At 46.2% G+C, this 13,622-nt stretch overlaps 1 protein-coding gene across 1 annotated transcript in view; it reads right to left on the bottom strand.

Annotated features, from left to right (window-relative positions):
- Positions 1–294: 294 nt before the first annotated feature.
- Positions 295–13,622, bottom strand: part of LOC147110922 (cullin-associated NEDD8-dissociated protein 1-like) — a 54,743-nt gene continuing 41,415 nt past the window's right edge. Inside the window, exons 11-15 of the mRNA XM_086001328.1 lie at positions 10,284–10,379; positions 8,922–9,091; positions 7,434–7,598; positions 7,015–7,122; positions 295–3,141 (exon numbers count right to left, since the gene is read on the bottom strand). Coding sequence (XP_085857454.1) covers positions 2,914–3,141; positions 7,015–7,122; positions 7,434–7,598; positions 8,922–9,091; positions 10,284–10,379 — 767 coding nt within the window. The 3' untranslated portion in view covers positions 295–2,913. The remainder of the gene's footprint in view (positions 3,142–7,014; positions 7,123–7,433; positions 7,599–8,921; positions 9,092–10,283; positions 10,380–13,622) is intronic.

Below are 13,622 nucleotides of genomic sequence, written 5' to 3'. Positions count from 1 at the left end.
AGGCAGCATTATGAAGTGGTAGGACAGAGGATCAATCATCACCCTGCTGAATTGCCACTAGTCACCTGGCTATGGAGGAGGCATTGGGCAGGGGTTACAGGAAAGCCCGTATGTGATGCAAGTCACTTATCTTGAGCTACTTTAGTTTCTCTTAACAGATGCAGGTTAAACCACTCGAGGCAATCTGTGTCAAACAGGTAGGCTGGAGAATTGTGCAGCAGAGTGTCACTTTAACCCAGAAGATCCCTCCACCCCTCTAACAAGGCACACATGACAACAGCCCACACAAACAACCCCGTGCTTCAACCTTTATTTTCATACCACTCGCTCCAAAATATTTATGAACTTTTAATATAACACGCCATAGTGACAGTCGCCTTTGACTTTTTTTTTTAAAAAATGGAAAAGTTGCAAACGACTCACTATATTGCTTTCAGTGGCACAGCCTTCCAGTGCACTTTGTAGCTGATCAGGTTCAAAAAACATCACAGTTATAACTTGCAAACTGTTCAAGTCATCTTGTGTTTTTAAGCTTATAGATGCAAGATACCATGAGACTTGCTTAGCAGCGCTCCATCTGCCCCAGTGCTTGATGGACAGCTAACATTCCACTGGGCACAACAAAGATTGAACATACCTAACGCTAAGCAGTCTGCCAACACAATTCTGTACATGTGACAGCTGCTGCTGTATTAGCATACTGGCACTAGATGCCAGCAGCACATTTGGTAACTAATGGGTGATATATTTACAAGCCGTTCTAGAGACATCTAGGGGTTGATCACCATTACTGCACCCAAGCACTCCCATTTTTTAACTGGTTAAATCCAATACTGATGAATACCTGAAAATTGACACTGGGAGCCAGAGTAGGCTGCTTCACCCCAGGATCCCAGGTTTAACAGTGCGTTAGTGAATGGACTTTCTTCCATCTGATTCACTGATTTTATTTTTTCTTAAAAGGTTGAACATAGAGCGAGGTCTTGTATCACATGACATTTAGCATTGCCCAAATTAGCAGTGTAATAGAGCAAGGGAGTAGAATATGCATTTGCTTCAGTTGAGATCTGTATTGGCACTGAGTTAACTTAACTCAGTTTGATTTATAGAAGGGGAGGGGGTTGATTTGCCTGCATCAGCAATTCACTGTTTTCATTCATAATGAACTGCTCCCAGAGCAAAAATAAACTGCTTTGAAACCAATGTTTTTTCAATGTGGAATCTGTAAGGACTGAAACGGTCACCTAACAGCTATGAGCAGAGTCTGTAACGTAGTCCTCGCCAGAAGAGGTTGGCTGTTGAGAGCTGAAGAAAAGCCTGGCTTACAAGTAACGCCTCGTACTTAATCGGGGATGAACTAGGGTGGGGGGAGAATCTGAGCGAGCACCGCTAAATGGAACATCCTGTGCCCAGAGTACTATGGCCAAGAGAACCCAATATGCCTCCAAGCCACCATCTAGATGCTCAAGTCCTAAACTACTGACCCCTTCAGTTTACTTGTCACTTCTTTTGGTTTTGCCAGATGAATAGACCTTGGCAAGGATGTCAATCTGTCTGGGGCAAGGACTGCGAGTGAGATTGGAAAAATCTGCCTCATCTATTCCTCCCAAGGAGCAGTGGTGACGGTCGTGGCTGGAGGAGCATGTGTGATTATGAATGATCCTGGCACCTTATAACGCTGTAAATGCCCAAGACTGAGAATCTGAGGTTAGCAGATCTGTATTTTACAACAGTAGAGCCTGGGAACAGTGTGGGATGCTCTGTACCAACACTGTGGGCCATGTAGGGCTAGGACCCACATGACCGTTCCCCAACCTTGGCTGGGCCGAATGGAAAGTTCAATCGATCTTGCGCCAATATCCCAGGAAAATGCACAACTGCAAGGCAGTGGTGCTCACAGCTACAGCTCATGTCACACAAGCTGCTTGAAAGCACCCAGAATTGCTCGGCCCAATGTGACTAAAAAGGGTTCATCCATACAGAATAGTGATGGTCAGGCTGCAATTACATGGGTTACTGTTGCTGTGCCTTGACATTACTCGAGGTCACAAGGGTCTGTGCTAGTCTGGTAACTGCCACCCAGCAGTCTTGTTCATTAAGTTGTCCACTCTTTCCCCTTCTCCCAGCCATTTCCTCACCCACACACACAAATCTCCCTACACAGCCAGTTTTCCCTTCCTAATGGGGAGGAATCCAAGTGCGACCATTGTTTGTTCCTAGGAGCCCCGGCATTCTCATGGTAGGTGGGGTAATCTTCCAGATTGTATCATGAACACTACATCCAGAATTGAGGTCATGCACTGAATCAGCCAGTCCATAATTGAAATGGTGGAATTCAGGTCAGTGCTTGGGGCGAGCACACAATTTTACAGCGGAACCGATAAATCCGCTGCTGCGATTTCTCTCTGCCATGTTGGGACATACAAGTAAAATGGGACAGATGAGAAGTACCGCCAAATTTGAGATGCTTGTTTGGTTAGGGTGACAAAGCCAATTGGTCCACAGACACATCTCCAACTCAATAAGTTTCATTTTCAGCCTCATGAGGTCACTTGAGTTATGCCAGCAAGGGCTGTGGGCTTTCCCCCCCACAGCCCTTGCCCTTCCTTCCCACCGGGGGGCTGGGAGAAGGGGTGGAGGGGGGCAGAGTGTGTCCAAGTACGACCATCAATCATTCCGGGGGGGCGGGCGGGAGGAAACTGTCTGGACTGTACTGTGAGCACCAATATCCAGAAACAAAAGTCATGCAAAGGCAACACTGAGACAACCAGCCCATAGTACCAGCCAGAGCGCTGATGGGAGGTGCTGCAACAACAGGAAAAACCCAAATGGCAAGATAAATAATATTTCACACAGGAGTTAATTATGAAGCCAAGGCATCTTGTTCAGATCCTTTTGATTTACTTTCTTTTTTTAGCTGAGGTCCATTGTATCTGTACTAGTCGCTGACGTGTTGTCTTTCTGAATGCTTTCAAAAATGGACGCCATCTCGGGGTTGGACCGGATCTGCGACTGGAACTCCGCCATCAGCGCGCTCTTCTCGGCCTCCGGGATGGTGAGTAGAGCTGCTACTGCCCTCATCGCCGAGCGTTTCAGCTCGTCCTGCTTCTCAAATTCCTGCTTCACTGAGTTAGCCTTTACCTGTAAGAGAAGGCAGGTTATACCTTTCCCCCTCAGGTAGGTCCCTGTGCTCCTGGACCACAGCAATGTGCATAATGCAAAGAGTCAGGGGACAATTCGAAGTCATGTTAAACCTACACAAATCATTGGTTAGGCCACAGTTAGAACATGTTGTCCAGTTTTGGACGCCTTACTTTGGGAAAGATGTCAAGGCCATGGAGAAGGTGCAGAAGAGATACACTGAGCTGATACCAGGGCTGAGTTCCTTTAGTTACAAGGAGAGACGACAGAAACTGGAGCTCTTTTCAGTAGAACAGAAAGTTAAGGGGAGATTTGACAAAGGTGTTCAAAACTATGAAGGATTTGGATAAGGTAATTTAGGAGCAACCATTTCCACTGGTGGGCGAGTCGGTAACTAGGGGGCAGGAATTTATCCAAAGAATAAAGGGAGAAGTTCAGAGATTTTTTTCTTTACGTTTAGGATTATTAGGGCATGGATTGCCCTACCAGAGAGTGGTGCTAGCAGAACCTAGAGCTGTGAGATTGGAATAGTACCAGAAACCAGCACAAAATGGCCATCGGGAGGGGAACAAACACCCCAGGGCTCACTGGAAATTGGGCCACAGGCATCATCTGCATAAAACCAGAGAGTTGCAGATCGGGCATCCCAATGCAGCTCGTTGGTCAGGGCCTCAGGAAAATCAACCGACTCCGACCCGGTCCACAGGTAGGTCCTTTTGGTCTCCCCAATGTAGAGGAGACCGCATTGTGGGCGGTGACTACAGTATATTATGTTTAAATTTAAAATAATAATGGAAAATAAGGAGATGGCAGTTGAATTGAACAGGTATTTTGCATCAGTCTTCACTATAGAGGATACAAGTAACATCCCAGAAATAGCTAAATCAGGAAATGCAAGGGAGGGAGGGAGGGACTCAAGAAAATTATAATCACCAGGGAAGTGGTACTGAGGAAATTGTTGGAGCTGCGGGCTGACAAGTCCCCGGGTCCTGATGGACTTCATCCTAGGGTCTTAAAAGAAGTAGTGAGTGAGATAGTTGATGCGTTGGTTTTAATTTTCCAAAATTCCCTAGATTCGGGGAAGGTTCCATTAGATTGGAAAATAGCACATGTATCTCCTTTATTCAAAAAGGGAGACAGAAAGCAGGAAACTACAGGCCAGTTAGCTTAACATCTGTCATAGGGAAGATGTTAGAAGCTATTATTAAAGATGTTATAGCAGGGCACTTAGAAAAGTTCAATGTAATCAGGCAGAGTCAACATGGTTTTGTGAAAGGGAAATCATGTTTAACCAATTTATTGGGGTTCTTTGAGGAAGTAACATGTGCTGTGGATAAAGGGGAACCGGTGGATGTACTGTAATTAGATTTCCAGAAGGCATTTGATAAGGTGCCACATCAAAGGTTATTGCAGAAAATAAAAGCTCATGGTATAAGGGGTAACATATTGGCATGGATGGAAGATTGGCTAGCCAACAGGAAACAGAGAGTAGGCATAAATGGGTAATTTTCTGATTGGCAAGATGTAATGAGTGGTGTGCCACAGGGATCAGTGCTGGGGCCTCAACTTTTTACAATTTATATAAATGACTTGGACGAAGGGACTGAAGGTATGGTTGCTAAATTTTCTGTTGACACAAAGATAGGTAGGAAAGTAAATTGTGAAGAGGACATAAGGAGGCTACAAAGGGATATAGATAGGTTAAGTCAGTGGGCAAAGATCTGGCAAATGGAGTATATTGTGGGAAAATGTGAAGTTGTCCATTTTGGCAGGAAGAATAAAGAAGCATATTATCTAAATGGTGAGAGATTGCAGAGCTCTGAGATGCAGGGGGATCTGGGTGTCCTAGTGCATGAATCGCAAAAGGTTACTATGCAGGTACAGCAAGTAATTAGGAAAGCTAATAGAATGTGATTGTTTATTGCGAGGGGAATTGAATACAAAAGTAGGGAGGTTATGCTTCAGTTATACAGGACATTGGTGAGACCACATCTGGAGTACTGTGTACAGTATTGGTCTCCTTATTTAAGGAAGGATGTAAATGCGTTAGAAGTTCAGAGAAGGTTTACTAGACTAATACCTGGAATGGGCAGGTTGTCTTATGAGGAAAGGTTGGACAGGCTAGACATGTATCCGCTGGAGTTTAGAAGAGTAAGAGGTGACTTGATTGAAACATATAAGATCCTGAGGGGTCTGGGCAGGGTGGATGTGGAGAGGATGTTTCCTCTTGTGGGAGAATCTAGAACTAGGGGTCACTGTTTAAAAATAAGGGGTCGCCCATTTAAGACAGAGATGAGAATTTTTTTCCTCAGAGGGTCGTGGGTCTTTGGAACTCTCTTCCTCAGAGGGCGGTAGAAGCAGAGTCTTTGAATATTTTTAAGGCAGAGGTAGATAGATTCTTGGTGAGCAAGGGGGTGAAAGGTTATCGGGGGTAGGCGGGAATGTGAAGTAATCAGATCAGCTATGATCTTATTGAATGGCGGAGCAGGCTCGCGGGGCCGAGTGGCCTACTCCTGTTCCTAATTCGTATATATAAAGTAAATCACTGTTTCACCTGGAAGGAGTGTTTGGGGCCCTGGACGGTGGGAAGGGAGGTGGTGAAAGGGCAGGTGTTCCATCTCCTGCACTTGCACAGGAAACTACTGTGGGAAGGAGGGGGGGTGTTGGGGGTGATTAAAGAGTGCACCAGGGTGTTGCAGAGGGAACGGTCCCTTTGAAATGCTGAAAGGGGAGGGGAAGATGTGTTTGGTGGTGGCATCGCACTGGAGGTGACAGAAATGGCGGAGGATGATCCGTTGAATGTGGAAGGTGAGGACTAGGGGAACCCTATAGTGGTTCTGGAAGGGAGGGGAAGGGGTGAGAGCAGAAGTGCAGGAAATGAGACGGACACGGTTGAGGGCCCAGTCAACCACAGTGGAGGGGAATCCTCAGTTGAGGAAAAAGGAAGACACATCAGAAGCATTGGTGTGGAAGGTGGCATCATCAGAACAGATGAGATAGAGATGAAGAAACTGGGAGGATGGAATCGAGTCGTTACAAGAAGCGGGGTGGGAGGAAGTGTAGTCAAGGTAGCTGTGGGAGTCAATGGGCTTATAGTAGATATTGGAATGGAAGAGTCAGAGATGGACCACGTGAAGGCAAGGGAGGGGTGGAAATTGCAAGCAAGTTGATGAAATTTTCCAGTTTAGGGCGAGAGAAGGAAGTGGCATCAATATACTGGAAAAAGAGGTGAGCCTTGTAGGACTGGAACAAAGAATGTTCCACGTATCCCACAAAAAAGGCAGGCATAGCTAGGACCCATACAGTTTCGCATAGCAACACCTTTTATTTGGAAGGAGTGGAGTCAAAGGAGAAGTTGTTCAAAGTAAGGACAAGTTCAGCCAGGCGGAGGAGGGTGGTGGTGGATGGGGACTGGCTGGGCCTCTATTCAAGGAAGAAATGGAGGTCCCGCAGGCCGTCCTGGTGGGGAAGCGAGGTGTAGAGGGAGTGGACGTCCATGGTGAAAAGGAGATGTTAGCACCAGGAAACTGGTAAAGTGGCGGAAGGCGTGTATAGAACACCAGAGGAAGAGAGGACGCACCTGTCCTGCTCATTACAGTAAGACAAGGGAATATAGAACAACCAAAAGACATTCAGCCCACTTCTTCCAGCACACCATGTTCAACTCTCTCCACCTCATCTTCCTTTACCCCTCTAACCTGGGAAAGGGGTGATTTGGGGGGGGGGGGGGGGGGGGGAAAGAGGAGAGGTGTGAAGAAAGAGGTTATGAAGATCTAAATCCAACAGGCATGTTACTGGCTAATTATCCACATAGACAATATTTTAATCCTCACGAAACACCATTCTGCTCAGCAATCTCTGGGGAGGACTCACCTTAGTTGTGCATGTCGCACGCAGGGGCTCCACCAGCCTGTCTAACCTCTGAAGCACTGCACTGGGGCTGACAGTCGACAATCGTGCTAACATGATAAAAGTCAGCATCTGCAAGACGGCACAAAAAGTAGTTATTTTAAGTCAGATCGACATGTGAAAGCAAGGTTAGCCAAGTGTCCTTGCATGTCTGGTACCTGAGCTCGAACCCAACACAGACTAGAGGGATGAACATCTCCTTTCTCTTGCATTAGGTTCGAAGGGTTCCAAGAATAGTTTCTTGCAGTCTCAAATCAGTTCCTGTTGAGCAACTTGCCTGTACGGGGGCGCGCCGCCTGGCATTCGCCTGTACGGGGGCGCGCCGCCTGGCATCCGCCTGTACGGGGGCGCGCCGCCTGGCATTTACAGATAAGCACATTTACCTTGATGTCGTAATGATCCTTTAACCCATCTTCCACATGGTTGAGAAACTCAAAGATGTCCAGCCTATCGAGGCAGCTGTCCAGCAAGGTGTACATGCATTCAAAGGCAGCTTTCCTAATATCAAGCCCATCATCCACCGTGTGTTTGAAAGGGCCCATTTCTACCTGGAAAGAAATGGAGAGTTTAGTCAGAAAGCCCAAGGAAATAACACAAAACACACGGATTGACGAGGCGTGTGTAAATTAGAGTGGGGAGTGGAGGTAACCTAGCTGTAAGCAACCCAGTATTCATCGTTCATTATTCCTACTAATTCAGTTGTTTGGAAATAATAAAAATAAAAATAATAAAATGTACAGAATTAGATGACCACAGTCCCAAAGTTTGAAAAATGCCACACACACTATTGGGCCGATTGTGTTCTCTTTCGCAACATGGGGTGTATAATTCCCAGGCACAAAGCAGAGTATACAGCAGCAGAGACCCGTGATACCTCTTTTACAGTGCCATGGATTTCCTAGGGTCCCCCGAGGGAAGAATGGAGTGGTGACACTGCTGGAAGGCACAGCCATACTAATGAGGACGGGACGGCATAACTGGTTGTGCCGCCTCATTTTCCTCCCCAGTGCTGCGTTGGTACCCACTAAGGTGGACTCTGTGCCCACTCCTCTCAGATTGGAGGATCTCACTGGAGCTCGGGAGAAGGTTACCTTTTCAGGATACCATCCTCAGGCCTGGAGTCACTGGACAGCAGTCAGAAATGGAACCTGTGGCTCAGTGGGTAGCACTCTCGCCTCCGAGTCAGAAGGTTGTCGGTTAAAGTCCCACTCCAGACACTTGAGCCACATAATCTAGGTTGACTCTCCAGTGCAATACTGAGGGAGTGCAGCACTGTTGGTGGTACAGGTAGACTACCTTTTATCCGAACTTCCGAAAACCGAAACCCTCTAAAAACCGAAGGTTTTTTCGTTCAGCGTAAGTTGTGCGCACGACATGACCAGAGTGGCGCACGACCCCGACCCCCGCCGACGACCCCCCGCCGACCCCCCCCCCCCGCGGACCCCCGCCGACCCCCCCGTCGACCCCCCGCCAAATTTCCCAGTCTTATAAAATACCTTCCGAAATCCGAAATTTTCCAAAAACCGAAACACGGCTGGTCCCGAGGTTTTCGGATCAAGGATAGTCTACCTGTACTGTCTTTCTGATGAGACATAAAACCAAGGCTCCCATCTGCCCTCTCGGGGGGATTTAAAAGATCCCATGGCAGTATTCGAAGAACAGCAGGGGAGTTATTCCCCAGTGTCCTGGCCAGTATTTATCCCTCAACCAACACCTAAAACATATTATCTGGTCATTATCACATTGCTGTTTATGGGACCTTGCTGTGCACAATTTAGCTGCCACATTTGGGATGTCCCGAGGTCATGCAAGGCACTATACACTAGCTATCTTGTCAAGCAATGTTCGAGCCTCCTGTGTGATGTGCTTACCTCTCTGATGAGCTCCTTTCTGACTTTGGTTTCGTTGTACAGCTGCGGGAGCACGGTCTCCAGCAAGTCCCTGATCAAGGAAGGCTTATTGTGAGCCGCACAGTTGAACATCACCAAGGCAACGCGTCTGACGTTGAGATCTGGGTCCTCCAAAGTCCGCAAGAAGTCTCCTGCAAAGAAATAGAGAGAGAAAAATTAAGGACTGCAGATCAGCATGGCACAAACATTCCCTTTTAAAAATCAAAGAGTAAACTCCCAATGGCTGGTGAGTTGCTGCACTGCTTGGCATGGGACAGAGCCATACCTGGACCTGCCATCAGGTGGCGACCTGCCACCAGGTGGCGACCTGCCTCAATCAGAACGTCGTGGGTTCGAGTCCCACTCCAGAGACTTGAGCACATAATCCAGGCTGGCACTTCAGTGCAGCACTGAGGGAGTGCTGCACTGTCAGAGGTGCCGTCTTTCAGATGAGACATTAAACCAAAGCCCCCATCTGCTCTCAGGTAAATGTAAAAGATCTCATGACATTATTCAAAGAGATGGGGAGTTCTCTTGGTGTCCTGGCCAAAATGTATTCCAAAACCAACATCTAAAACAGATTATCCGATTGCCGTGTGCACATCGGCAGTCATGTTTCTTACATTACAACAGTGACTGCACTTTAAAAGTATTTAATTGGGTGTAAAGTGCTTCGGGGCGCATGAGGCCGTGGAAGGCGCTATATAAATGAAAGTTCTTTCTTTACTTGTCTAGAGTATTCCGTTGTAACGGCACTGTCTACATGAGGAAGTATTCAGCTGACTTTCCCCTCAGTAATACCCTGTGAGATAACACAAGTTGCCTCGTAAAAATGCCGTCCTACAGTGAACATGAACTCCCGAAACAAGGGGGGGAAAAATACGCTTCGGAACACTTTTACCTGAAGACGCTACCCCTTTATCAAATCCCTCCCCCGCCCACCCTCACACTCTCAAAGCACTGGCCACCCTCTGGTGCTTGCAAGTTCCCGTTCGTCACGAGAGTGCTGAGCTGGCTGGTGTTGACTGAGGCTAAGACCATTGTGGATGTGCACGTGGGTAGGGGAGAGGGGCATCCTGTCCTCACCCAACGACCACACACGGGCACATTCCATCAGAAGAACCCTGGCCGATTTTTAACCTTCCCTAGCCCTGGGGCACTGAGCCAGGTATAGATCGAGTAACTCACCACAGACTGAGGATTGAACCTGGGACCTTATGATCTGTATAGATCAGCAGTATGTTGGCTGGTGCCTTCACCACCAGGGCATCGGGAGGGGGGAGCTGGGCATTGCCCCCTTAGTGTACCTTCGGGCAGAAGCTACTTCCCCATTGCAAGACTCACCTATGCAGCCTTTCAGCAGCGGGTCAATCGCCTGCGGATGGTCTGAAATTGTAAACTTAACGGCAGTCACCACTGTGCTTCGAGCATAGGCCGAACCTGAAGGAATTCAAAGTATGAAACGCTCAAATGAACAACTTTTTCCAAATCATTTTTCACAATACAGGAATGGCTTTGCTGGGCCGGGTTTTGGGGGGGGGGAGGGGGGGAGGAGGAGAAAATAAACATCTTTAGACACAAAAACTCTTTTCAATTTGACTGTAAATTTGGATGATGTGAGCAGAGAGAGGTGAGTTTAGGACAGGCCATTCAGCCCCTCGATCCTGTTCCACCATTTAAGTAGGTCAGAGCTGATCTGTATCTCAACTCCATTTACCCACCTTTGCTCCATATCCCTCAAAACCCTTGCCCCAGGATATCCACCTGCTCTGATTTTGGTTCTGCCAATGCCAAGCGGGGTCCAGATACTTCCGTACAGAGAGGGAGCATTGTCTGACAACAGGTCACCCCACAGATGGGTTGGGAGTGACCAAGGGGGAGGAAAATACCTTAAAAAAAACTCTCGCCCAAGGGAGGTACAATATTGTCCAGGGCCATGGAGCGGCAAGGTCATAGGTTGAATTGTTGATCTAAGCTGCACTGGATGGCAGGTGTGACATCTCTGCATTGAAAGGGTTAACCTTCATGTCTCCCTACCAGTTGGGTGAAAGGACATCAGGTATTTGACTCAGAGACACTTGTCCAAGTCATCCCAAGATACAAAGACATTGGAATAAAGAGTCACTGAGGACTAAACTAGCAATGACTCAGCCGCACACATCCAATTATTGGCGGTTTGGCTCTTTTTGCTTCTTTTTAGAGTTGCAAATGTTTTAGAAAGGATTGTACATTGACATCTCTCACCTTTTAAATTGTGATCTCCTGCTTCAGTTAAAAAAAAATATCTTTTGTTGTGCTCACCAAGGCAATGGATATTACATCACCTTCTGAACACCGTCCTTAGCTTTCCTCCCTCCCCCAGTGTCAGCATCAAACACTCCCAGGTCAGGGACAGCAGTGAACCAGTTGAATTTTATGACAATCCAGCAACTTTTCATGGTCATTTTTCTGGTGCCAGCCCACAAAATTACCAGATTTATTGAGTTCCATTTCAAACATGCCATGGTGGGATTTGAACACATGACCTCGCTAGTCCAGTACTAGGGTACAATGGTGAGTGGTGTTCTATATGGGTCCATGTTGGGGCTGCTCTTATTTACCATATACATTAATGATTTGGACTTGGGCATTGTGGGAACAGTATCAAAACTTGCTGATGACACCAAATTGGGGGCATTGTAAATTGGGACAAGAATTGTGAAAGACTGCAGGAGATGGATAGGGGGCAGATGCAGTTCAATGTAGAAACCTGAAGAAATAGATTTTTGATAAGATTAAGTAATAGAAATACACGATAAGATTTTAAGTTTGACAGGGAAGCATGCAGACCTTGCTGTGCAGATAGAGGTCATTTAAAAGTGTCAGTGCAAGTAGATGAGGCCATAAAGGCGGCAATGGAATCCTTGCTTTTGTATCAAAAGGCACAGAATACAGAGCAAAGAGTTAGCAATGAAGATCTTATTTAGGCCATTGTTAAAGAGTATTGTGTACAGTTTGGGCACCCATTATATAAGAATAAAAAAGCAATGGGAAAGGTGCAACACTTAGGGTGTTACTGGGGATGAGGGTTAACAGGTATGAAGAGAAATTTCGGAAGCTAGGGCTTTGTCACTAGAGCTGAAAAGATAAAGGGGTGACTTGACAGAGGTCTCCAAGATCCCATAAGGTAAATAGTAATAGATTGTTTTCACTGATTGAGAGGAGGCACACATTTAAGAAAGTAACAAAAACAAAGGGGAGGTCAGAAATAATGGCCTGTAATTTGCAGTAAGTGGCAAAGCGAAGGCACTCGCTGCAGACCTCGAAGAAAGCTGTCCACAGAGATCTTGCAATCTCTGTGGCAAAAACTTGAGGCTTCTCGATGTGTAATTAATTGTAGTGCTGTGAATAGGGGATTCCTGGTGTAATGCAGCAGTGACGTCATCAAGCTGTCCAAGTAGCCAATCACATGGAAGAATTCTCTCAGACAGCAAACCAGGAAATAAAAAGCAGCCTTTACCCTCACTTTTTAAAAATGTTAAGAGAGCAAAATAAAGATTGGGACTTTCACATAGGGATAAGATGGACGCTGAAATATCATGGGCAAACATTTAAAAAATGTTTTTTTATTGTAATTTTTAGCATAATGGAAAAATTTGACATTCCACAATTATAAAAATTTGTTTTTCAGGGCCAGAATGGTTGTTTAGCAGTCAATATGCTGTTAAAACCCCAGTTACACCTATTCAAACAAGGCTCAACATTTAATGGGGTATTTAACAGAGATATTAGTGTAAAAAAGCTCAAGTTTTCGTCAGTTCCACTGATTGCCGGCTATTGGAGAGGGGGGTCCACAGCGCGGCCAGTTTCGGAGCAGTGAACGACTGACCGCAACTTCAGGATTTCCGTGTTTAGATGCACACGCGCCACACCCTGAGGTTAGTCAGTTTCAGAGGGGTAATGACAGCGAATGCTGACAGTTCGCAGTCATTACCCACCGCAAAATCTGGGCCAATTTCTTCACACATAGGGTGGGCAGAAGATGGAATTCTCTGCCACAAATCCTTGCTGAACCAGAGTCTGTACGTTCTTTTCGAAAAAATATTAAAGGGTATGGAGAGTGAGCAGGAGAGCAAGATTAGACTGGATGGTTCATGTGGAGACAAACACCAGAACAGAATTGAAGCACAAATGGCCTGTTTCTGTGCTGTAAAATTCAGTGACGCCAATTAACCTGGGATCGATATCCTTTGGAATAGACAGCAGCTTTTAAATACACACTCACTCAGTGCCCATTTCCATCAATAGTGACCACAGTTAAATTCTGCTCTCTTGGGCTTGTACTGATTAGTTATCTGCTCAAAGGATTTCAGTACCTTTTTTAAAAAAAAAGACAAAATTTGCAGCATTTGAGCAAGGTTAGAGATAAGAAAAAAAAAACTCCCTCAGGATAGTGGACATGTGACTCATTCCCAGAAAAGTTAGTTAGTTGATTCAGGGTCAAGTGACATCTTTAAAAAGTAGCTGGATCAATATCCATTGAGCAGGGAGATTGAGTGTCATAGAGATACTGATAACACTACTTGATTGAGGTAGGAGAAGTGCTCCTTATAGTAGGGTTCAATAGTTGGTGGAGAGGGGTTGGGAGAAGCGGAGTCCAAATTAAATTATCGTACATGGACTGTGGATGGAACAGGCTTGATG

Source organism: Somniosus microcephalus, chromosome 11 (assembly GCF_052327205.1).
Source record: "Somniosus microcephalus isolate GS21.2 chromosome 11, FLI_Smic_1.0, whole genome shotgun sequence".
In the NCBI taxonomy this organism is placed as follows: Eukaryota; Metazoa; Chordata; class Chondrichthyes; order Squaliformes; family Somniosidae; genus Somniosus; species Somniosus microcephalus.
The sequence above is the reverse complement of the archived record's forward strand: the minus strand, read 5'-3'. Positions and strand labels throughout refer to the sequence as shown.